This window comes from Cheilinus undulatus, linkage group 3 (assembly GCF_018320785.1).
Source record: "Cheilinus undulatus linkage group 3, ASM1832078v1, whole genome shotgun sequence".
Classification (NCBI taxonomy): Eukaryota; Metazoa; Chordata; class Actinopteri; order Labriformes; family Labridae; genus Cheilinus; species Cheilinus undulatus.
The window spans coordinates 9,550,271-9,576,828 of NC_054867.1; the positions used below are offsets into that span (position 1 = coordinate 9,550,271).

Below are 26,558 nucleotides of genomic sequence, written 5' to 3' on the forward strand. Positions count from 1 at the left end.
CATTTACATGCAGACCAATCATTATACTTGAGTTAGTCGCCAAAAAGACAAGAGGCACAAACCAAAATTACATATGTAGTTATACAGATGAAAATAAACACCAACCACCTGCTATTATATATTTATGTCCAGAAATGCTATCCATTTGGACCAATATCTACTGAATCTATCAAAACAAAGTCTTAATGAAAAGGTCAGCCTCTCCATGTCATACAATTCCTTCACAATCATTATCTATTCTGCTTTTCTGGGTGGTTCCTTGACAAGCTACTTCCTGGTTATTGCTTTTTTGCTTGCAACTAGTAATATTTTAGGAAGGTATTTGTCTTGGGCATTAAGCATGTAGGGTAAATTCCCCAGTTATATAGTTCTGAAACTATCATCCAGCCCAAGACCTAACACTGATTTAATGATTTCTATTAAGTCTGGCCAATATGGTTGAATAATTTGGCAGTCCCAGAATGTATGAAAGTGATCAGCAAACAGGTTACTACACTGTCCCCAGCAGCAACCAGATTCTGGTCCACCATTTAGAAGATATTTTATTTTGGGAGTAAAAAGCCTTATTTTATCCTTCCAAGAGAATTCTCCCCATAAATCAGAATTGGTGGTGGTAGACAGGACTTTACAACTGTCTGACCACTCATCATCAGTCAGAGTTATGTTTGCTTCTCTCTCCCATTTTATAATGTGAATCTTATTACTTAAAAAAAAAAAGGCAAATGAAAATGCTCAAGATAAGCATAAGTGTATTAAAATTGTACTTGAGTTGACTTAGATAATTATTGTCCACTACTATGCGTAACAGTATCCAGGTCTGAATTGTCTTTTTTTCTTTTACAGAAACCTCCACCCATCGATGAGTGACGATCTGGGGATGATCCATATTCAGATAAAGAATTATAAGCCTAAGTAAAAGGTGTGCAAGGGCAGAATGTTTAAAGGTGTTTTAAAGAACAAAATCAAAATTCACAGGAGGAAATGATCAGTTAGCAGAGGGGGTCCTGTGACATAGTGATGAAATTGATGTATAAATTTATTCAGAGTCAAGTGTGATCATCACCCCATTTTCATGTCTTATTATGAAATAACTACAAGAGAATAAGAATCTATAACCAGGATGTTTTTATAAGGTCACACTTTGATGCTATTTTAAATGTAGTAAAGCACTGTACTTCCCTCAAAATTTACTTAAGTAAGTAAAAGTTGGGATTTTGAAAAGTACGCAAAAAAGCCACCCCTGTGGTACACAAACACACACACCCCACACACACACACCCACACACACACACCCCCACCCACAGACACACACACATTAACATTACAGTTGCAGAATTGCTAGTTCTTGTTCATAATTTTTTCATATTTCAATGTCATTATTCATGAATTATTTTAGCTGAAGTTCTTTTAATGTAAGGTCATATTGTGTTAAATGTGTGTTAAAACTGAAGTTAATCAAATTGTTTTATAAGGAATGACTCTGTTTTGCTTTGCAGTTTCAGTGGCCCATTTTAGCTGATCAGGTGGCCCATTTTACCTGAACACTAATCCTCTCAAAAATGTGGGACGGCTGATGTTTTAAATACTGTAAGACCTAAATGATTTTACTTTATTACATCAATTCAACACAAAAATATTAAAAACAGTCCTTATTAACTATAAAAGCACAATCCAGTGTCACACATTGCTTTTTCTTAGTTTCCTAAGCAATTAACCAAAAAGTGCCTCAATTTAGCCGATGTCACCCTATGTCTCTGTATGAAATATTGTTTAATAAATCATTTCTTATTAGACGAAGAAAGTCATGTTCAAATTGAATTGTCTAAAAATCCTAATAAGACTGGAATTTTAAAAATGAGGTGTCTTTGGAAATTTATCTTGTCTGACAATTAAAAACTCAAACATTTATTTTCCTTATTTCTGTATTTTTCCTATACATTTTGCTCAAATACATCATGCGCATAGTTCTTCAGACTATTTGAATGACAGCAGGTTAACAGCTTACCAAACCTTTGTGAGGTAAGAAAATAATTCAAGCTTATTTGATAAAAATTATGTGATGACAGTGTTGAGACTCCACATGGTTGCTAGGGGTAACAGGTAAATGGATTACCTGTGATCCCAGGAAGATAACAGGTAATATAGGTCAGGACAAATGAATATGTGATAAGTAACCACAGGCTAACAGGAAGGTTGTTTAAAATATTCGTAAAATAAATGAACAAATAAACTGTGAAATTGAGACATTTTGTATTTCATTAAAATATTAGCTCATTTTCAATTTGATGACAGCAACATATCTCAGAAAAGTAGGGACAGGGCAGCATAAGGCTGGAAAAGTAAGGGGTGCTAATGAAAAACAGCTGGTGGAGCATTTTGCAACAAACAAGATTAATTGGCAACAGGTCAGTAATATCACCCGGTATAAAAGGAGCACTTTAGAAAGGCAGAACCTCTCAGGAATTACATTTCAGAGGGTTTCACCAATCTAAGAAAAACTGTGTCTAAAAATTGAAGAAAATTTTCAGACAGTTGTTCCCTAACATATTATTGTGAAGACTTATTATCCCACCATTTGAAAAATCTCAGGTATCAAACTTTTTTACTCATATGCCATTATAAGTGGTCACTGCATCATGGAATTCTTTTTTTTCCCCTCAAATCACCAAGGCCTCCTTATAGTTCCCTTTCAACTAAAGTTTGAAACTAAGAGGAGCGGATTTATTTTTAATGGCACAAAAACAACACAAAACAAAGTGCAGAAAACTAAAAGAAACTGCTGAAACAAACTGTTGAAACAAATTGACTTTTAATCTCAGAATTCTGATTTTTTAATCACAGAATTTTGACTTTTAATTCACAAGTTGAAAAGAAAAAAAAAAAGCGTCTCAATTTTTAATTTTTTTTTTTTCAGTTGCCCTGATCCTCTTCCATATAAGGGTGTCTGTAATTGCCAAGATCTTTATGAGCAGAGCAAATCTGAAGCTCTGCCTCTGGATAAGAGGAACAAAGATTTTAACCAACAGGAGAGATGAGGAAACGTTTCTTTTCAGCTCCCCTCCCTGATTGGTTTGACATTTCCATGGAGACGACAGGACACGTGAACGGAGGGGACGGGGAGGAGGAATAAAAGCAGAGTTTTTTTGCGATGGAGCGCAGAGCAGATGAACTCAAACACGCTAGGTCTTTACTTCTCTTCAATCTAACTCTACTTCTCTTTACTTTTAACACAAACCGGACTCTGTGAGAAAGTTAGTTTGACTCTGACGTCTCCTCTCTGAGCTCTACCAGACTCTCCCCCTCTTCTCTGAGTCCCTCTCAGCCTGGAGGATGATGGAGGCGGAGAGCTGCTGGCTGCGTCTGCTCCTCTTGCTCTGCTTCATGGCCCTCCACAGCTCGGCCATCGACACTGGTAAGACCTCACACACTAGGAACTCTGGAAACACTGGAAGGACTTTGCACGCGCTGATTCACGTTGTCTGGAAGCGACGCAAGGGGGACAAGTGTGCGTAATTGATTGAGTCTGTGCGTAACGCTGATTGTGATGAACAGGGTTGCCTCGTTGTTTTAGATGTGAGCAGCAGGAGCTGGCGTTAGAGAGTAGTGACGGTTGTGTTACTCTGTGCACATGCACGTGGTTCGACTCGGTTTAATACGACACATAAATACTTCTGTTGAACCACAGTGGAAGGACGAACTATTCTGAGATGCAAACAAAAGGATGGTCGACGCTAAGCTTCAACTTCAGTATGTCTTTTGTTCAAGTTGAATTGGGGTCATTTAAGACTAAACCCAGATTAGTTTACAGCAAAAATAACATTCTTTGGAGTTTGGACCCTGTACAAGTGTAGAAGATCTTGAAGTAATTGGTTCTCAACTGGTGGTTTGGGACCAAAAAGTGGGTCGCAAAGTCATTATCAGTGGGCCACTGATTTGTGCCCGGGAAACGTGTTTTAAATTGGATTTACCTGTTTCTGTGTCTCTGACAGGCAAATCCATCTTGCAAAGCTCCCATCTGAACACATTGGGCCCTGTAAGAAAGTGACAGGACCAATCAGGAGTAAGAGGCAGTACTTTCGGGTGAGGCGGAGTCGTGATGTAAGCAAGCAGCAACAAGAGGCCAGTGCAATTATGGCGGAAGAGCTTAGCATAGATGCTGCTAAAGTTTTATCAGAACTTGACCACATTTCCTCTGTAAAAGAAGAACAAAGAACAGCATTGAATTGTTTTCTTTTCAAAAAACAACAAAAGTCTTGTACTGACATGTCTATGGTTGCCATGGTTCGCGTTATGCTGTGCTTACTCCTCGGTGGCTACGGCACATATTTTGTTGCCCTGACTGGCCCATAAAGATGTGACAGACAGAACGTTCATCCAGTCGCCCTCAGAGTTTTTTTTTCCAAAGGCTTAGCCCTTTCCGAAACACTGTCTCTGAGTGGTTTTCCAGATGGATGTGTGAAACAATTCCATCTGACGCTTCAGGTTAGGAGAACAGTACAATTTCAATAATTAGAAAAATCAATCAGTTAAAACAGAGGTTATCAACAGGCTGGTCAGGACCCAGAACTGGTTTGTGAGCATGTGCCTTGAAGACAAATTGATCTATGGCAAAGCTTTTCCCTCTAACACAGGGGTGTCTAAACTATGGCCTGGGGGCCAAATGTGGCCCGCAGGCTATATTTGATTGGCCTGCAGCAAAATTTAGAAATAAAATGAAATATGACCCACATTAGACTATGAAAGTTGTGCTTGACCTAATTGTACTTTTTAGTTTTAGCACTAGGCAGTGCTAATGCACTGATTCTGTAAACAAACATTTTGACAGTTAAAATTTATTGATGTACCCTTTATTGTGACTAAATTGAGGCAACAATGTGATTGGTAAACATATTGGCAACCAAAATAAGGATGTCATTATTGTCAATGCCCTGGTGGCCCACAGCAACAAGTAGCCACACAATAGTGTTCCACCCCACCTCAAGGTCTGAATACGGAGATGAGCAGTCAGCTTCTTCCCTCCCTGCTGCAGGGATCATCATTCTAGCGTCATCCACTCTGAAATCTGACTGGCCATCCTTAAATGACTGAATGTTTGCCTCGTCAGCTTTTAAATAGCCTTTTTATTATACCAAATTAGTGTGTCTCCAAATACACCGGATTAGTTTTACTTTATTATTCCAAAGGTGAGGTTTAAGATCGTGGCCCCACCATTGATATTTATTTCTTTTTGTGGCCCTCAGTGGAAAACGTTTGGACACCCCTGCTCTAACACCATGGGCCAGTTACATTTCATGCAGCTTTTTGAAGTTATAAGTAAGAAAAATGGTCAAATGATATGCATGAGGCAAGGATGAGAGTCTCCCATGAATTTAGCTGTATGGCCAACCACATAGACAGCTCAACCTAAAGAGGATCAATGATTATGTCTATGGTGGTTCTGAAGTGAAGCCTGGCACAAACTACAACATTACTGTGTCCATTCTGGGCCAGATTTAGGACCCTGTAAATGTGTAACGTCCTAGACAACCAAATTTTATATCTGATGACATCGATATCATGCAGATACAGGTGCATCTCAATTAATTATAATATTGTGGAAAAGATCATTTATTTCAGTAGTTCAATCCAAAAAGTGAAACTCCTATATAATATAGATTCTTTACACACACAGTGAAAAATATGAAGTCTTTATTTCTTTGAATTGTAATGATTTTAGCTTACAGATAATAAAACCCCCAAGTTCAGTATCTCATAATATTAAAATCTTGTGAAAAAGTTCAGTAATATTAACTAAAGATGTCACACTAAAATCAGCTCATTAACCCCAAAACACCTGCAAAGGTTTCCTGAGCCTTTAAATGGTCTCTCAGTCTGGTGGGCTAATGATCATGGGGAAGACTGCAGACTTGACAGATGTCCAGAAGATGATCAGTGACACCCTCCACATGGAGGGTAAGCCATAGAGGCTCAGTGCTAAAGAAGCTGGCTGTTCAAAGTACAGAGTGCTGTATCCAAGCATATTCATGGAGAATTTACAGGGAGGAAAAATGTGGTAGAAAAAGGTGCACAAACAACAGGGATGACCGCAGCCTTGAGAGGATTGTCAAGCTAAAGCCATTCAGAAATTTGGGGAAACTTCACAAGGAATGGACTGAGGCTGGAGTCAGTTCATCAAGAGCCACTACACACAGACGAATCAACGAGTTTGGCTACAACGGTCACATTCTTCATGTCAAGCCACCAGAGTCATCAGTGTCTCACCTGGGCTAATGTGAAAAAGAACCAGACTATTGCTCAGTGGTCCAAAGTCCTCTTTTCAGATGAAAGGTGATTTTGCATTTCAGAGGGGTACAGAATCTAAGATTCATGAAGTCCAAGTTAAGGTTTCCACAGTCAGTGATGGTTTTGGGTTCCGTGTCATCTGCTGCTGTTGGCCCACTGTGTTTTCTGAAGTCCACAGTCAACACAGCCGTTACCTAGAGATTTTAGAGCTCTTTACACTCCCATCTGCTGTGAAGCTTTATGGAGATACTGATTTTCTTTTCACCTGCCCACAGTGAAGAAAAAACTTGAAACTGGTTTCCTGACCTTGGTATTTCTGTGTTTGATCGGCTAGCCAAGTGGTCTGACCTGAACCCCGTAGAGCAGGGCTATTCAGTTAGTTTGGAGATGGGGCCAAAAAGCATCTACGTATATGAAGGGCCACTGCTATCAAAAGTATTTGCATATATAGTACTTTTGCACATTTGACACACTTAAATGTTTCAGAACAAAGAAATGATAATATTAGACAAAAATAACCTGAATAATTATGAAAGTCAGTTTTTGAATGATGATTTCATTTATTAAAGAAAAAAAAAACATCCAAACCTACCTGACCCTATATGAAAAAGTCATGTGTGGGTCAAAATGGTCAGTTTTTGAATTAATATAGATATTTCAGGGCACAAATTGTACATAATGTGCAGAAATTATTCTTAATGTATCTTTAAGGGGCCACAAAAAAGGACCTAGGGGGCCTGATTTGGCCTTAGGGCCCCCAATTGAATAGCCTGGCCATAGAGAATCTCTGGTAGATGAGAGACACCAGACTCAACGATACAGATGAGCTGAAGGCTGCTATCAGAGCAACCTGGGCCTCATAACACAACAGCAGTGCCACAGACTGATCGCCTCCAGGCCATGTTGCATAAATGCAATAATACATGCCAATTAGTAAGGGCATAAATGATCAGGGTCGACATTTCTGTCTTACAAATCCTTTTTTGGAGAAGCTGTAATCATCAAGACTGAAACCAAAAAAGTCTTGATATGTTTCACTTTGTAATGATGAACCTTGAATAACTGGAAATTTGACTTCTTGAATGAAATCACAGGGGAAAAAATGACCTTTTCATGATATTCTAACTTTTTGAGATCCACCTGTAGGGTTGTGACTTGTTTTTTTTACATTATCATAAAGATTTAAACAGAACTATGCAAAAACCTCCAAAAGCTACATTTATATTTTATTGGTTTGAAAGTGGTGATGACGTCTGCTAACTTTCTGTTTTTAACTTTGATTTATTTTATGTTTCTGCTGAGTATGATGGTGGAACAAGAGTCCCTCCATACAGCTCTGTAGGAGTTGTTTGTTTCTATACAGTACGGTCCATAAAGCCTGTCTGCAGAGTTGTATTGTACAGTGATGTAAAGGGAGCGTGTGTTGAGTCACCGGTGGGGGAGAACATGGACATACAGTGAGGCTGCTGCCCTTTCCACACAAAGCTGTCTCAGAGACATTTCTCACTACAGCGTGTCACCCCCAGACCCTCACCCTCACTCCTCTCTGACTCTCTCTCTTTCAAACTGACTCCTTTTACAGCGATCCTGTTTAAAAAGAGTTGACTTTTCGGCCTGCAGTAATCTTTACAGGGGACTTGCTGTCCTCTGGTCACCCGTGTTTTGGACTGTGTCCCCTCAGGTTTAGTATTTTCTGACTCGGCGCAGAGGGGCTGAGCCGTTTCCCACCAACAGGGGCTCCGGGGCTTTAAGACATTCCTGGAGGTCAGAGCGGGAGGATCTGCTTGTCTCCTAGGGAAACCGAGCTAATAAACTCCAGGGGTGGTCGTAAATTTTCTCATTATTTGGCCTGCAGCCCAGAGGAAGGGGGCGGCGGGGTATGGTGATGCCGGATCTGCCCATCCATCTGTCCCAGTCCTGCTGTGGACGAGTTTGAGCCCCATGTCAAATATCATTGTGCTCATCACGGCTGATTTGGCAGAGCAAGTTTACACGGCTGTGGACCAGGATACTGAGAGACACAGGGGGATGTTTGGGGTGGAGCTGACATGATTGGGTCATGTGGTATCTTTTTGGTAATTTACAGAAGTATTCACCTCTTTGGATGATTAACCCTAAATCAATCATGGTTAATATAATTAGTCTTTTTTGACCAAGAAAATAACTTCTTTAATGTCAAAGTGACAACAGACTTTGACAAAATAATACCAATTAAGTTAAAATCTCTCATGTAAAATAAATGACTGCATGGATATTCACCCCCTCAACCCTAAATGCACCTCTGGCTTCAATCACAGCACTGAGTCTGTGTGGATCTGGACGCTGCAATTTTACTCCATTCTTCTTTCAATAACTGCTCAAGCTCTGTCAGGTTGCATGGGGATAGGGTGTGAACAGCCCTTTTCAAGTCCAGCCACAAATACTTTACCAGATTGAGATCTGAATCAAGAACATTCACCTTGTTGTGTTTAAACCATTTCTGTGTAGCTTTTGCTGTATGCTTCAGGTCATTGTCTTGCTGGAAAATAAATCTTCTCAAAAGCTGTAGTTCTTTTGCAAGCTGAAGAAGATTGTCCTCCAGGATTTTCTTATATTCTACCTTTACAAGCCTTCCAGAGCTGGCTGCTGAGAAGCATCCCCGCAGCATGATGCTGCCACCATCATGCTTCACAGTGGGGATGGTGTGTTCTGGGGATGTGCAGTGTTTGATTAACCTGACACACCAGATGGATGTGTTTCACACATCCATCCGGGAAAGCTTCAATAGGAAACGTTTGAGAAAAGGCTGAGGCTTTGAAAAATCCTTGGAGTATTATTGGGTGAACATTCTGTCTGTCACATCTCTACGGGCCAATCAGAGCAACAAAGCACATGACGTAGCCGCTAGCAAGCTGCGTGTGCGCAGCTACTGATGAATAACTTGAAACATGGCGACTATAGACATGTAAGTTCTCGACTTTTGTCATTTTTGAAAAGAAAACAACTCACTGCTGTTCTTTGTTCTTCTTTTAAGGAAGAAATGTCGTCAAGTTCTGATGAAATGGTGCTTTAACAGCATCCACGCTAATCTCTTCCTCCATAACTGCACCAGCTCTTGCTGCTGCTTGTTAACGTCATGACTCTGCTGCACCTGAAAGCACTGCCCCTCGTCGCTGATTGGTCCTGTCACTTTCTAACTGGGCCCAAATGGTTCAGATGGGAGCTTTGCGAGATGGATTCGCCAGTGAGAAACACGGAAACGGGCGTATCCATCTGCTTTGCAAGGTTAGTGTTTGACAACTTGTCTGATGGCCAAAAAGCAACATTTTGGTCTCATGAGACAAAAGAAATTTCTTCCACTTGACCATGGAGTCTCCCACATGCCTGTTGGTGAACTCTAGTCCAGATTTAATCTGAGTTTTCTTCAGCCGTGGCTTTCTCTTTGCCACTCTCCCATAAAGCTTTGACTGGTGAAGAACTGTAACAGTTGTTGTATGCAGAGTCTCTCCCATCTCAGCTACTGAAGCTTGTAACTCCTTCAGAGTAGTCATAGGTGTCTTGGTTGTCTCTCTCACTAGTCTCCTTCTTGCACAGCCACTCAGTTTGTGAGGACAGCCTGATCTAGACAGATTTACACGTGACATATTCCTTCAATTTCTTGATGATGGATTTAACTGAACTCTGGAGGATGTTTTGAGCCTTGGAAATGTTTTTGTATTCTTTCTCTGACTTACTGTTTTCAATAAGCTTTTCTCTGAGTTACTTGGAGTGTTTTTTTGTTGTGTTCATGGTGTAATGTAGCCAGGAATACTGATTAACCAGTAACTAGTCCTTCCAGACACAGGTGTTTTTATACAACAACTACTTTCACTAATTGTGAGACTACACGCACTAATTGGCAGGGCCCCTGTTGAATTAGGTCAGTCACTTTGAATGGGGTGAATATTTATGCAGTCAGTTATTTTATATTACATATTTATTTAAATTACATTTAATTGACATCTGTTTTCACTTTGACATTAAAGAGTGGTTTTTTAAATACTTTATATAGGCACTGTATCTTTATGCTATATGAAATTTGTCCTCTTGGTTTTGTAAAAGTTGGTGCAGGTGTCTGATTTGAAACAAACAAAACAAGTAAGTTGTGTCTTGTAATAAAGATGCTGTATTCAGTGCTTTGAAATGCCCAGGGTTGGTCAGAGGGGCACTGACACCAGACAGCCTTTAGGGAGATCTGCACCACATAGAGAGCAAATTTTGGTTTTTCACTGTATCCAGGGACAGGAATGTCTGTGGAAACTTTTTCAAACTGTAGGCAGCACTGAATGTACTTAGACATGCTTTGCACTGATCTTTGGCATGTTTTTCAATACTTGTCAAATGTTATCTACTATTCTGCATATCTGTTTTTCAAGCCTGGTAGGAGAAACACATTTGTGCATAATGATCCTAAAAGTTACAGGTGCTTTGGGGCACAGGTGGCCTAGCAGTTAGGTCACAACCTTAGCTGGTCTTCAAAGCAGACAGCACAGGTTTGTATTTGGTCTGTGACTCCTTTTCCGCATGTCTGTCTTCCTGCTTTCCAGCTCTATCCACTGTGTAAACTGCCCACCCCTTTATGCACTAATGCAGCCTGGTACTACCAGAGGTGCAGGCTTTTGAACTGTGCTCTGATAACAAGCTGGATGGTCCCTCTCCTCTTTAGTCTGCAGGAAACAACGTCCGTGGTTTCCAAAAAAAAACCTACATTTTGACTCATGTGACCACAGAACAGTTTTCCATCTGCCTCAGTCCATTTTAAATGAGCTTTGGCCCAGAGAAGACAGTGGTGTTACATTTTACATATGGCAATTCTTGCATGATACAGCTTGCACTTACATTTGTGGGTGGCACTGCGAACTGTGTTGACAGACGCTGATTTCTGGAAGTGTTCCTGAGGTTTCCAGTACAGAATCATGCCTGTCTTTAATGGGCTGCTGCCTGACGGTGTGAAGATCACAACATCCAATACTGTCCTTCGGTCTTGTCCGTGATGCACTGAGATTTTTGCAGATTCTCAGGATCTTTTGATGATATTATCAATCAATCTTTATTTATATAGCACTTTTCATACAATGCAATGTAGGACAAAGTGCTTTACACACAACATCTAATTAAAAGAAAATACATTATTTCACGCCCCCACCCCACCCCACCCGTCCCAGCCCACAACCCCCACTCGACCACCAACCCACCCAGTAACACCATTCTCTTCCCCAGTCAGTAGTCCATACCTTGGCAGATGTGTCATATATATAATGGATCCCTTACACACAGGAGCATGTGCACCGAGGAAATGCTATCTTAAAGTTAAGAATGAGGAAACACTAGAGGTTAGGCTAAAATCCTAAAAACAAAGTGATGGTAGGCAGTCCTAAAAATTAAAATATGAAATGAAACCTAAAGAAATTTTACTTAAAAGCCAGGGTAAAAAGGTAGGTCTTGAGTTTGCTTTTAAAAACATTAATTATGTACTGCAGATGGCGTAATATTCAAAGTATTTGCAATTTTGCATTAAAGAATTTTTTTCTTAAATTGTTCTGCAATTTCTAGATGCACCTTTTCAGAGATTGGTGAAGCTCTGTCCATCTTTACTTCTGAGAGACTCTGCCTCTCTAAGATGTTCCTCTTAAACCCAGCCATGTTACTGACCTGTTGATAATTAGCCTTATTAGTAGCAAAATGCTCCTCCAGCTGTTTTTCATGAGTACCATCTACTTTTCAGCTATTTTGTTGCCCTGTCCCTACTTTTTGAGATGTGTTGCTGCCATAGAATTCAAAATGAGTAAATATTTTTCATGACCTGGTAAAATCAGTTTCATCATCTGTACGTTATGTACTATTGTGGATAGAATATGTGTTTGTGATATTTGACAATCATTGTATTCTGTTTTATTACAATGTTAGTAATTCTTTACTTTTCAAACAGTAAATTATACAATTATTATTTGATGACTTTTATTATTTTTTGTCTCAATTTCCACCCAAAGTTCAGTGTCTTTGTCTTTCTACGGACGTGACCACCACTGTATTAAATGTAAAGATAAAATCATAAAAATGTTATTTTTTGGCTGTTTTATGACAGAATTGCTCCATGTAGATTTTATCTGAGGATTCATACTGATCTGTTTTTTCCTTCTCAGTGAACGTGGTGGACTTCTGTGGTCAGACGATCCGTGGTGACGGTATGATCGTCAACTCTCACCAGGAATCTAAAAAGTACTACTTCGTAACCATGGCTACAGACTGTCACCTCACCATGCAGGCCAGCTCCCCTAAAGACAAGGTCCAGTTCCACTTCCGCTTCTTCCTGGTCTACAGTCTGCTACGAGTGGCCCCTCTAAGTCCCGCCCCAGTCTTCCCAGAGTCCCCTCGTGGCTCTGCCCCTTTGAACCCCAGACTGGAGCCCACTTCAGGTGAGAGCTCAGGGGACCCGTGTCACGCTGGCTCATACGTTCAGTTCTATGATGGACGAGACAGGAACTCACCTCCACTGGGGCCTCCTCTCTGTGGGAAGAGCCCTCCTCGACCCGTCCTGTCCACAGGAAACTACTTGACCCTGAGACTGGTGACTAGAGGGACTCAGCCCAGAGTGGACTTTGTGGGGGATTTCACTTCATTCAGACTGGGTAAGACAGAGAGTTAAATCTGTTCAATCCAGTGAGGGAGTCTTTTATTCATTACTGAAAAATGTGATGGAGATGTTTGGCAATGATGATATGATAATGAGCTAACTGTGGGCCCATGGAGGTCAGTAAACCATATTTGTACATATGTACCATATTTACTTTTTAACTTGAATAATAACCACCCTTATCAAGCAAATAATACAAATTTCATGTATTTATGCTATATTACAATATGGTTGTTTTTTAAATGTAAACCCCTTTTATTAAAACACACATCACTTTTTATTAGTGCGGTTAACGATGTTGAGGGATGCACTGAACTATTAGGAAAGTAATGCCAGACTTTACAGCTAGGCCATGATGTGCACAAATGACAAATGACAAAAAATAAACCAGAAGAAACTGAAACAAACTAAAGTGAATAACTGAATAATTTTGTAAAGAGACAAAAATTGGTGAAAAAATGGCAAGACTGGTCAAAATGATAACAAAAGGCATAAATGGGATTAAAGTGGTTAAATTGTGTGGAAAATGGCAAATTAAAAAAAGCAAAAATTGTCCAAAAAAAATGACATGAAGGGAAAAGTGGGCTTAAATTGATAAAATGAGCCATAAGTGTCAAAAAATTGATACAAAGTGGCAAGAAATGGGCTGAAAGTAACAAAAACAGGAGAAAAGCTGCTAAAATGGATTAAATGCAGAAGAAGTAGCATAAATGGACAAAAAGTGGCAAATCAGATAAAGTTGGCAAAAATTTGCAAGGAAATGTCTCGGAAATGAGCATAAAGTGGCAAAAATAAAACGATAAAAAAAATCAAATATGGGAATACATACAGCAAAAGTGGCATGAATGCACAAAAAGTGACAAAATGCAACTAGAGTTGGCAACAAGTTGCAAAATTGTTGCAGAAATGGGCAAAAAGTGGAATTTAAAATGGAAAAAAGGGCAAAAAAATGCAAATATGGGAAAAAAAGTGGCAGAATTGGGTGGGGAAAAAAAAGGGTAAAAAAGGGTTAAAAGTGGCATGAATGGAAAAATGGGCTTAAAGTGTCAAAATGGGCCAAAAATGGCAAAAATTATGACATGAAGTTACAAGAAATGGGCAGAAAATGGAAAAAGTAGCAAAATTAAATGGCAAAAATTGCCAAACACAATTGCTAATATGGTCAAAAAGTGCTAAAAAATGTGGCAGAATTTGGTAAAAAGGGCAAAAATGTCTTAAAAATTGCAAAAAGATGGGGGCAGTAATGGATTGAAAAAAGTGGTTTAAGAGTTCCACAAATAAATCATTTCCAACATCAGAACCCAATAATAGCCTGTCACACCTTCAGTCCCAGATGAGGTAACTGTTAGCCAGAACGCTAGCACCAATGTGACTGATCCAACATGCGTACACTGATATCATCAATAAATCAAAACAGGGGAGGACCCATTCTCTGGGTTTTTCAGGGGCTCACAATTCACTGAGCGGGCGTGTCAATGGCAACGGCGGCAATAGTAGCAGTAACACAGCTACTAGGCAATTTTATTACATTTAATTAAATAATAATACCAGTAATTATTTGCTATCCAGTAGGGTCTTTGCACTACTTTCAGTACTTGGGCACTAATATGCTTAAAAACAGCAACAGGCTAATGCTGCTCACTTTCTCACTAGCAGAATATCACAATTGCTTTTTCAATGCCACATAAATAACACAATATTTTGTGATGTGTGTGATGCATGACTGAATTTGAAAACAAGAAAAGTGTATTTGATCTGCAGTTTAAGGAAAACTCAAATAGCCTTTGTGCTTCATAACAAACCTATCTTTTTCCTAAACATTGTCTCTAAATTCAAAAACATACCACAGACTTCTGTCTGAGAATAATTATGTAATAATTATATAATTTCAGATTCGCTTATTATAGAAAATTTATAAAACCATCACAGCTCTTTCTCTCAACACAGCAGTGTATTTAAACACAATGTACTTCCCACTAATCCCTGCTTGCATTAATGCTGATGCATCATGCTGTTGCTGCTGGCAAAGCTCGACCTCCTCCACCCCAGCCTCCTCCTTTATAACATAAAGCTTGTTGCACCCTCATATTCAGATTCATGCTACTATAGATTGTTGCTTTTGAACACATTTTATTGTATTGAATTAGTATTGACATAAATATATCCATCAACAGGGGGGTTTCTAGCAATTATTAGAAAGTCAAAGCATTTTGCTTGACTAACCCAGTGAGCATCTTTTGAGCAAAGCTTTCTCTGCCAACTGAAACTGTGTATCCATTTTGCAATAAAATGGTAAAATATATGCAGAGAGTGTTCCTGAATGAGTCTACATTCTGACATTTAAAGCTTATCATTAACTCTGAACCCCCTGTAAGTCCCTTTTTGACTTCTGACAGTCCCTTAACTCCTCTTTGAGAACCACTCAAATTAACCTTGAAATAAAAGGTGGGATAAATCACATTATGACAAAAAATACCTTAAATGCCACCTTTTGCTAGCATGGCCTTCCTGTGCATCACTGTAGCAGCATGCTGCACTGGGTTATCTCACCTCTGTGATCTTTTAAACTCCTGACAGCTTAAAGTGCTGAGGGATTTCATAGCTATGACGCTGTTTCTTTTTGCAAGTTTATTCAGATTTTAACCCCTATTTAGTTAATCTAATATCCATTCATGTAAGGGCTTTATCTTTATGAAAGGCTGCATTACAGCAGTGGTGTCCAAACTATGGCCCAGGGGCCAAATGTAGCCCGCAGACCATTTTTGATTGGCCCCTAAATATTCTTTCAGTTAAATAGAATAAGGCCCTTGTTAAAACATGAAGCTTGTGCTGGACTGTTATTCTTTTTAGTTTCAGCACTAGGCAGTGCTACAATGCTGACACTGTAAAAAAAACATTTTGACAAGAAGAATTTATTGCTGCTTTTTTTTCGGGACCAAATTGAAACACTATAAATATGTATTTAACAAGTTAGCAACCAAAATAATAAAAACGTTTTGATTTATAACACCCTCATGGATTACAGTAGCAAATAGCAACACCAATGATGTTCCATGGTGGTGCCAGTGGTATCCAGAGCTGACCAGGGGCCCCTGAAATTTTGATTGGCCTCCCCAAAATCCTTAAAATTATTTGGCTATTTTCCTTGTCAGCCGTCAACGAGCCATTCAATCAATCAATCAAACATTATTTATATAGCACCTTTCAAACAAATTCAGTTTACAGGATTGTACAAAAGTGATAGACAAAAACGTAAAATGGTAAAAAGGTTTAGAGACTAATGCACACAAAGTAGTTCACGAAAATAAATAAAAAAGTAAATAATAAAACAAGAGACAGAGATAAAAGACAAAGCAGAAAAGGGAAAAATTTATAAAATAAGAAAAATAAAATTAGTATAAAAACATTAATAATAATAATTAAACAATGATAAAAGATTTAACATTCCAAATAATTCAAAGCCTATAAAACTAGACATAAATTCATGGATGATCATAACTAGAGTTCAATAAAAGCCTAAAACCCTAAAATTAAGATTTAAAATGTTTTAAGATAAGAAATAGAATAAAATAGAACAATGATAGTAATAACCTGTATAGTCATAAAAATTATAAAGTACTACATAAAGCCAGACTGAATAAATGAGTTTTCAGCTTGCGTTTAAAAATCTCGATATTCTCAGCTCCTCTCAGATCTTCTGGCAGGCTGTTCCGCCATCCTGGAGCATAAAGCATCCCTGATCATATCTTAACCTACATTTGATTGGTTTTACTAACTTTACTTTCCTCAAGCGGTGAGGTAGCCTATATGAAAGCGGCCCCACCATCCTTATATATTTCTGTATGTGGCCCCCAGTAGAAAAAGTTTGGACACCCTTGGATTATAGGTTAGATTGCAGTTTTCCTGTCCATTCTTCTGTTGGACGAATATCATACCTTTGTGCCAAAAAGAGACCGATCTGGCAGCTAGTAGGCATTGATGTAAACTCATCAGCTTTGAATATGTTTTAAAAGGATGAAGATGTGTTTAAGACTAACTGCTTAATGTACAGGAAACTCTGCGAGCAGCCACGTCTTCTTCTTTGTTTAAGTACAAATCAGATTAAACTTTAGCAGTAGGCTTATGGCTAATCTTGCATTTTTCTTTCTTTTTCAGGTTTTAACCAATCTGAGTGCAGCAGTGAGCCTTACTTCACCTGTAGGAATGGGAAGTGTATCCCTCTGAGCCTGGTGTGTGACGATAAAGGCATCGACAACTGTGGGGATGGAAGTGACCTGGAGGAGAACCTGACCACAGGCTGTAAAGGTCAGTTAGGTCATCAGAGGACTTCTGTGATGCAGAAATACTGTCCTCTTTCTTACTTCCACATGCTAACTGATTAAGAGTTAAATCTTTATACATACAAGGGAGATAAACCCAGATGTTTGCTCTGCTTTAGGACAATTTAAGGCTTGAGGTACATGTAATACATTATTTTGTTGTTTGCATTTTAAAAGTCCATATGAGCTCAGATGTTGCTGTAGGAAAGGGGCAGTTTAACTGGACCACACTTCTTTTTTAAACAAACGCAAAGAGTCACACCAAAAGCTTGTCTTGGGACATAAATTGTTTTTGCACGTTCCTGGAGTGGCCTTGGCATCAATGGCCTGTCATGAATGTGACAGACAGAACACTCCTCCAATCACCTTCCAAGAATTTTCTGAAAAGTCCTGCCCTTCCCAAACGATTCTATAGGAGCTCTCCCAGATCAGTGTGAAACATATCCAGCCGATCTGGCATGTCAGGTTAGCTGTTTCATGCCAACAGGACTTTATGTTTAAAACTTTTGGGGTCCTTAAATTCTCAACCAACAGACATAAGGGACAGCGCAATTACACACCCCAAAAACCAGTCACTCTGCCAGAACACACAATGCAGTCAGGCATTTCAACAGGCATCCACGATAGCTGCAGTCAGATATATACTAGGTTTTAACCTAGTCTTGTTTCAAAGTGTTAGGGGTGTTTTGTATGGTGGCCGAGAGGTCTCACATGAATGCAAATTCATAACGCTTTGCAAAAAGAAAAAACACGACGACATTTGAGAAAAACACAAAAACAAAAGTTCACAACAAAAATACAAAAACTTGCTGCAGTGCATGAATACAAACACTCAGCGCCGCGCATGGATATATAAACTTGGCACAGCGTAGAGGCAAACAGATTCCACAACAGCACAAAAATACAACAACTTGGTGCAGCAGATGCAAATAAAAAGTCACAACACAACGGGAGTGGGGCTGTTATTAGGGGCGGACCTGCTAGCTTGCTAGCGGGTCTGTTAGCAATAAAGTTACGTACCACAACACAAACTAACTGAAGACACGCTTGGATCGAGTAATTAAAGTAAGTAAACACTGCTTGTTCGTTAGTAGGGGTGCTGATTGCCTAGCAGTTTGGCCTTGCCCTATATACGTTGGCAGCCTGGGTTCACATCTGGCCTGGCAAAAAAAACAAAAACAAACAAGTGACACGGATGCTGTAAAATCTCTAAATAGTTGGGTTTATTTACCCTGATTTCAATATTTATCTATGTAATCAGGATTATTGATCTCGCTGTAGTTGAGCGACTCTTATGACCACTATAATCATTTTAAGAACGTTTTGAATGACTGTTTTTACGAAATTAATGTATAAGATAGCTAAATATACGACAAAGCATGTTTAGTTGTTTATTGTTGCACATATATGAAGCATTCATGTTAAATAATTTGAAATCATTATATGAGACCTTTTAGAGAAGATTAAGAGTGTTGTGAAGTTTTACCTCCTATTATTTTACCTTTTGTTGACCCAATTCTGTTTTCTTCATCAGCAGGTCAGCTTCTTCCTCCTGAACCTCCACCAGCGATAGCAACCCCGCATCCACCTGCTGTGACTCCGCCCACTGCGCCGATTGCTTCACACATGAACTGCGGCATGCCAGACAGCACTCCCAGTCACGAATCAGTAACTGGTAAGAGACCAGTTTGGCATAAACATTACATCAGTGTTAGGTGATTTATAATTATTTATCTATGTTTTAGTATGTTGTTCATCTTTCAAGTGTCCCATAAAGTTTGTATCTTCACATGAATATTTCATAAGGGGAGCCATACTTAAAACAAAGTTACATGATATAGACAAAAGTATTTGGCCACTGGACCATCACACCAAGATTGTGGCTCAGATTCTCCATCATGCTGGCAGGTCAAGTTCTTCCACACTGAACTCATAAAACCATGTCTTTATAGTCCTTGCTTTGTGTGCTGGGGAACAGTCATGTTGGAATAGAAAAGAGCCTTCCCCAAACTGTTGCTACAGAGTTTGAAGCTTAGCATTGTCCAAAATGTCTTGGTGTGCTGAAACATTAAGACTGGCCTTCACTGGAGCCTTATCCACACAGAGACATACTGTATTTATGCATCCTGGAGTTGTGTCTAACCAACGAAGAAGAACAAGGAGGGAAACATATTTTTCATGATATTGTAAATATAACAATCCTGGCTGCTAGCTACAGCATGTCTTCTGAGTAAGACCAAAGCACAAACTACTTACATGTGGCTGTGGTGTAACATTTTGGTCTTGCTGAGAGGACATGCTGTAGTTTGCAGCCAGGACACGCTTCCAGGGTGCTGCTGTCTAATTGGAGCCGAAACAGCCAATCAGACTTCAACGCCCTTTCCCCAAGTTCTCTGATTGGCTGATTTTGTGGTACATTTGTAACACTGTGCACAACTTGAGCGAGCGCACAAGGGAAGTTGAGTATGGACATGATGGGCAGACATTGAGAGATTGTTTGCTCAACCTGAAGTTTTTCTTTGCTAACGTTACATTTTTCCTGAAAATATGATTAGTGTGTTTGCACAGTGTAATTTTCTGTACTCAAAATTTCACATTGCTCGCTCAGAATTGAGGCACAAATATAACTCCAGACTTGCATGTAGCTGTGCAGCCATGGTAACCCATTCCATGAAGCTCCTACCACAGTTTCTGTGCTTGCATTAATGCCAGAGGAAGCTCAGAACTCCTCAGCAATGGAATCAGCAGATTGGTGACTTCCACTCACCATAGACTTTAGCAGCCTTTGACCCCAGTCTGTGATTTTATGTGGTCCTCTGCTTTGTGAGTGTTTTGCTGTTGTTCCTAAACACTTCCACTTTCTAATAATACCACTGACAGTTTACCGTGGAATATCCAGCAGGGACAAAATTACACAAACCGTCTTATTGCAAAGTTGGCATCCATTACAGTAGTAGGGGTCGGGACCACCTTGGGGGTTGTGAGACACTGAGAGTGGGGTTGCCAGATGCCATAAAAAAACTAAGGGTATTTTAAAATGATTTCAAGCTGTATATTTAACCAATTTTTATGAAAACATGTGTATTAAATTAATTAAATGTAAAATAAAAACATGGTCATTTGGCACGATTGTGCCACTTTTTAACAGCTTTCCCCACCCAATTTGTCACTATTATCTGCCACTTTTCATCATTTTTTGCACAATTTGGACCCATTTTTGCCTCTATCTACCCAATATTGCCACTTTACACCAATTTTTCCAAATTCAAACCTGTTTTCATCATTTTCTCTCACCAATTTTTGTCCATTTTAACACATTTATGCCAATTAAACCCATTTTCAACCATTCCTATCACTATTTTCTGCTTTTTTTTGCCACTTCTAAACCAATTCCTGCCCCCTTTCTGGCTATTGTTGCCACTGTTGACACATTTTTACCAATATTAACACCTTTTTATATTTTTGCCATTTCAATCCATCCCTGCCATTTTCTGCCAATTTCTTAACCCATTTCTTCCTGTTTAAATCACTTTTTTCATAATTGTAAATCTCAATTCACCAAATGTTCACCCATTTTTGCCACTTCACACTCATGCCGCCACTTTTTAATCCCCGTTTACCACTTTTTAAGCCCAATTGAGATTTTACATTTTTAAGAAGGCTATAACTAAAGCACAAATAAATAAAAACAAATAAAAAGACATTTGACTTTAATAACCAAGTGTTTTATTCAGGTTAAATATAAATATATATATAGATATAAAATATGGTCATCACAGCTTAGATTTACAATGGACCATGCTTTTGCTGACCTCCCTGGGCCCACAGTTTGTCTGGACCCCAGAACACTTCCCCCTTTAATACCCCCTCGTGGGTAGTCTTGTGTCCACAGGACTACTCTTGATTATGCATGACTGTGTTCAACCACCTCCAGGTCCAGTGGGGTCCCTGGTCTCTGGCACCTCTATTTTGGGGGTTACAGGCTGAAAATGTTGAGAACACCTGCATTACAGTTCCACACTTGGACTCACTGAGCTCTTTAGAATGACTCATTGAGGATCATTAATGTTTGAAAATATAAACTGTCTGGCTAGGTGCTTGATTTTATAGACCTGTATCAACAGGTCTGATTAAAACACTAATTTCAATAATTAACAGGTGGGGCTAAATATTTTTGTCCATATAAGGTATTGCATGAAGTTCTATCTGTTGCCCAATCTTAAAGAGCTGATGATGTGCTGATCATCTACCAGAGCTATTTATGCAACTTGTGCATATTTTAAATATAGTTTCACCATTTCTAGAGAACCTCTGTGATGATGCTTCTTCTACTTCTTCTTTGATCAACATTTTTACTCTTATTTAGCTTTTAGAGACCAGCTGCAGGAATCCATCAGTGTGTAATACCTTCTGCTCTCATCCTGCACTCTTTGGCTAACAAAGTCCCAATTTTGAGTGCAATGTGTCCTGATGAGCAGATGTAAAACTAATGGAGGCGACCATTGAGTTGTTAATTTCAGCTAAAGACTCTTAAACCAATAAAAGTTGATGGATTCCCACGGCGGAGAGCGGTCTTTTGAGTGATCCGTCTTTATTCCAGTGTCAGAGGTGCAAACAGAGACTTACTGAGCCAGACTGTCAGAGGCTGGTTGCTTTTAAAAGCTGGCCAAATTTCCTCTAAGAAAACAGCTATTCTTCTGTTCTGACTCCTCAGCTGAGAGAAGGAGAAGGGAATTCACATTCATCTGCTGAGTAAACGACCAAATGTTTATTAGCTGAGATCCATTTCAGTGTTCCTGGTCTGTTCAGAGAGAGCGAGGCACTGCAGTCTGGATGAACTGAGGGTTCAGTCAGAAGTTCCTGAAGGGTAAACATGACATCTGTTGGTATGAAATGGACTCTAGGAAATTCAGTATGCACTATGCACAGAGTACAATTACTGAATGACTGTTAAAGCAGAGAACATCTGTGTCTACTAGTTTTCTACAGTTTGCAACAAACTTTGCTTTTGAGAGACACTACTTTTTCTAATTCTTTCCACTTTTATTGTAATGAGAGAGCTCCTGTAAGTTTGTGTTTTCACTCATTTAGACAGTCCTTTTTGTTGCCAACACTCTGAACAGAGTCACTGTGGATCGTTTGAGAAGGATGTTGTAAAATATTACGATAGGTCAAGTACTCTCACATAAACTTAGATAATAGAGAGGCAGAGCAGCGAGAGACCAGAGTAATGCAAACACGGCCAAGAAGGCCCAACAGAATTTGATCTCGGTAGACAAAGAAGGATTTACTCTAAAGCAGTGATACTCAACGTGGCTCTTTTGTGATGATTTGTGGCCCTTTTATGTCTTAGTTTGAAATATTATTCCCCCAGAAAACCTTAGATAAAGGGAAACTTTGACCAGAAATTATCCATTGCAAGTCATATTAATCAGTTTGTTTCCCATGCTTATACAGCTGGCCTTTATTGTCAACTTTATATTCCTAATGCCCTTATTTTTGCCATTTTTAATCCATTTTTACTGTTTTAAGCCCACTTTCAATACTTCTTTTTGCCACTTTTTGCCCAGTTTTGGCTCTTTTATCCTGCATTTTAATTTTTGCATTTTTTTTTCCATTTTTGCCACTTGTCACCCATTTAACCAGTATTTTGCCATTAAATGGCACTTTTTGCCCCCAAATTTTGCCACTCTTTGCTGCCTTTTGCCCATTTTAGTCACTTTCCACTCATTTTCTGTCATGTCTTTACAATTTTTTATCCATTTTTGCCACCTGTAGCTCATTTTCTGTCACTTCTCACCCAAATTCTGCCACTTTCTTCCCTTTAATGCCACTTTTTCTCCCACGTTTGTAAGTATTTTTCATTTTATGCCAATTTTGCCCCTTTTTTCTGCTTTTTGACCATTTTGCCCCCTTTAACTTATTTTTATTGCCACTTTAACCCATTTTGGCACTTTTGTGGATCTTGCAAAGGTATTTTTCAATGCTGCTCTAAAGGCATAGCTTTGTGAGTTAATAATGGCTTTATTTTCAAATGGCTGAAGGCCAGATTAAACTACATGAGTTCTTTTTGTCTTATATGATGGCATCCTGTCTAAATTTGCAGAAAATCTTATCCTCTTGACTGGCAACACTGCAATTGTTGGGGTTGGGTTTGCTTGTGTGTCAAATGGCTGCTGCAGTGGTAGCTATTAGCTCAGATGTAGCTGTAGAAAAGCAGCAATTCAATCAGAACTGGACCACATTTCTTTTTTACCTGTTATTTCCACGTACTGCTGCACTGTGATCCACCAGCAAATCGTATTGCAGAGCAAATCACTCGTCTCTTGTCAGTCAGACCAGTTCCACTGCCAGCACTCTAGTCTGGCATTGGTGCGTCCCTCAAGCGCCATTCCGCTGCGTTTCACTGAAGATACACTACAGGTCTATTTTAAGCCGATGCCAAACAACGTTAATCCCCATTGATCAGAAAGCTCCAAAAAGCATAGAGTAGCTGGTACTTTCAAATACAACACAATGCACAATGCTCATCCTGCAGTGAGAGCAAAGGGTCACCAGGAGGTCAGCGGATCACACAGCTACAACAGGAAAAGTGAACTTTTGAGGAAATTTAGCCAAAAAGTGTTAGATAAAACCACACATTCTTAATTCAACATCCATCCATCGATTTTCTAACGATATCTGACCCAGGGTGTTGTAGCAGCAGGCTAAGCTAGTCAGCCCAGACATCTCATTCCCCAGCAACATTTTCCAACTCCTGCTGAGGATTCCAAGGCATTCCCAGTACAGATGAGATATAAAATCCCTCCAGCGAGTTCTGGATCTACCCTGGGGTCTCCTTCCGGTTGGATGTGCCAGGAAGACCTCCACAGGGAGGGGACCAGGAGGCGTCCTGCTCAGATGCCCGAACCACCTCAACTGGCTCCTTTTGACCAGTGGCTCTACTTCGAGATCCTTCTGGATGTCTGAGCTCCTCACCCTCTCTCTAAGGCTGAGCCCAGCCACCCTGAGGAATCTCATTTCAATCGCTTGAACCTGCAATCTTGTTCTTTCGGTCATTACCCAGAGTTCATGACCATAGGTGAGGGTTGGGGCTGGTAAATTGCACCACGACAGTGTGGTACAACGTGCAGTACAATGTCTGCAATACCATAGACGCAGCTGCACCTATCCACCTGTCAATCTCATCATCTCTTCAACATTAACCTTTTAACTCTCACATACTCAGCCATGTCGTAAGCAATAATATCCTGGATTTGTACTGGAAGGGATGATAAATTAAGTCGAAAAAGGTAAAATAATCTGCTTTTGATTTACTATTCCTCGTGAACTTGCAGATCTCCCATGATCTCTGTCAGCTGATCAGGGCTACACGCTGTGGCGCAGCACTTCCAGTGGGTGAGGTCGATCCCCTTTGGTCAGAGTGCTGTGGAACGTGGTGTAGACGTATATGGAAATTGTAAACATGAGCATAGAGCCACACTGCAAGCTTGTCTTGGCAGAGGAGATGTTTTTGCACTGCCTTGGCATCAATTTTATTTAATGATAATCTCCGCCATTAACAATCTATGGCATTGGACCCTTTCTGCTCAAGAGAAGCACATGCATATAGCATCATTTTATCCTGTCACTCTGATTGGCCTGCCATGATTGTGATAGACAGAACACTCCTCCAATCACCTTCTGAGAATTTTTTCAAAAGTCCTGCCCTTCCTAAATGCTTTCTAGGGGAGCTTTCCTAGATTAATGTGAAATACATCCATGAGTTAAAATTACACTTTGGGAGTTAAATCATGTCTAAAATGTTTAACACTGTCATCTCTCCATTCTAATTGTGAAGGCTACAGAATAAGAACTGTGTGTGAGAGTAGCAACCAGTTTGTATCAAGAAGAGAACAGTATGGACTGTCCTTCTCATAGAACTCTAGATCTGAATGTAAAAATAAGCTAGCTACCAGCGAATGGTAATTGCGTTGTATGTCAAACAATCAGTCTTTATTTGTATAGCGCCCGTTCAAAATCTGGCTAAATTTGTGTTGTCTGACCTGGTCTTTCCACCTGTTCTAAAAGAATTGTATTCTTCTTCTCCTACATCCCCAGACTCTCCGGCCTCCCTGTCCCTGCTGGTCCTCTACATCCTCCTGGGCGTGGTGGCGGGCAGCGTGGTGCTCTGCTGGTGCTGCTGGTCACCTGGATGGTTCCTTTGGCGAATCAGCATCTGCCGTTTTTTACCCTGCTGTAACGTCCCCTGTTCTTCCTGCCAGCTCTGCGCTCAGAGCTGCACACACGGGAAGGAGCACCGGCTGGCAAAGGTGACACCACACACGCCAGTCAACGGGGCCCCGGCAGGCCCGGCGGCAAACGCCAACAGTGCTGAGGAAAATGTTACTGTGGCGGCTGTTTAGAGGAGAAAGTCAGAGACATGGGATTATCACACTGATGCTGGGGTCAAAGGTGAACATGAACAGCTGACACAACAAAGATCTCTCTCTTTCTTTGTGTTTTGTGAAGCAGGAGAAAGACTGTTGTTACATGGAGGTAAAGCAGGGTACAGCATAACTGTGGAGTGAATAAAAAGTGGTGAAAAGGGTTTTTTGAGATCTCTGACGAAAATTTTGCTTGTTTGGAGCACAAATTTTCTGATGACAGCACTTACAGCTGAAAAGACTGCTTTTTAAGTTTGAACCATACAGCCTTAAATGCTCTACAGTGTTCATATATTTGTCTGTAAAATGACGTATAACTTCACTCCTTCTATGTCTTGGAACCAACTGATTTGTCGTTCTGGAGACCAGCTCAGAAGATTCAGAATCTGCAGCTTTGACCAAAACTATTTCTTTGACACATGCTGGGGAGACAAAGAGTCGCCCTCCTGGTGACAACAGCTGCTCTCTGTGTGAGAAATTCCTTCAAACTTTCCGTTCTCCTCCCAGCAGTCCTCCATTGTTCCAGAAATGAGCCGATGTGAAGCATGGACGATGGAGAGAAAAGTTTGTCAGTATCTGGAGAAAAAAACCTTTCTGATAAATTTCATTTTATTGTTGTGTTTTTGCAAATAGCATCCACTCATACTTCTGATCATTTTGATATACTTCTGACACTTCAGTGAAAATACAAAAACATGTTTGTCTACATGCAACATACTCAGTATCAGGTCTTTCCTCTGGTATATGGATGCATCATGTTGGATTTTCCTAAGATTCATCATGCAAATATTTCAACCGCCCTCTTAGTTTATAAAGATGTATACAGTATACAAAACGTTTCTTTAACTGTAAAATCACAAATCAACCTTGTACTAGAAT

General features: G+C 39.8%; 1 protein-coding gene across 1 annotated transcript; it reads left to right on the top strand.

The window, feature by feature from the left end:
- Positions 1–3,177: 3,177 nt before the first annotated feature.
- Positions 3,178–26,323, top strand: ldlrad2 (low density lipoprotein receptor class A domain containing 2). The gene is made up of 5 exons (XM_041783758.1): positions 3,178–3,412; positions 12,444–12,929; positions 17,090–17,239; positions 18,788–18,928; positions 25,354–26,323. Exons 1-5 carry the CDS (start codon positions 3,331–3,333, stop codon positions 25,656–25,658), a joined length of 1,164 nt encoding a protein of 387 aa, XP_041639692.1. The 5' UTR covers positions 3,178–3,330; the 3' UTR covers positions 25,659–26,323.
- Positions 26,324–26,558: the final 235 nt, after the last annotated feature.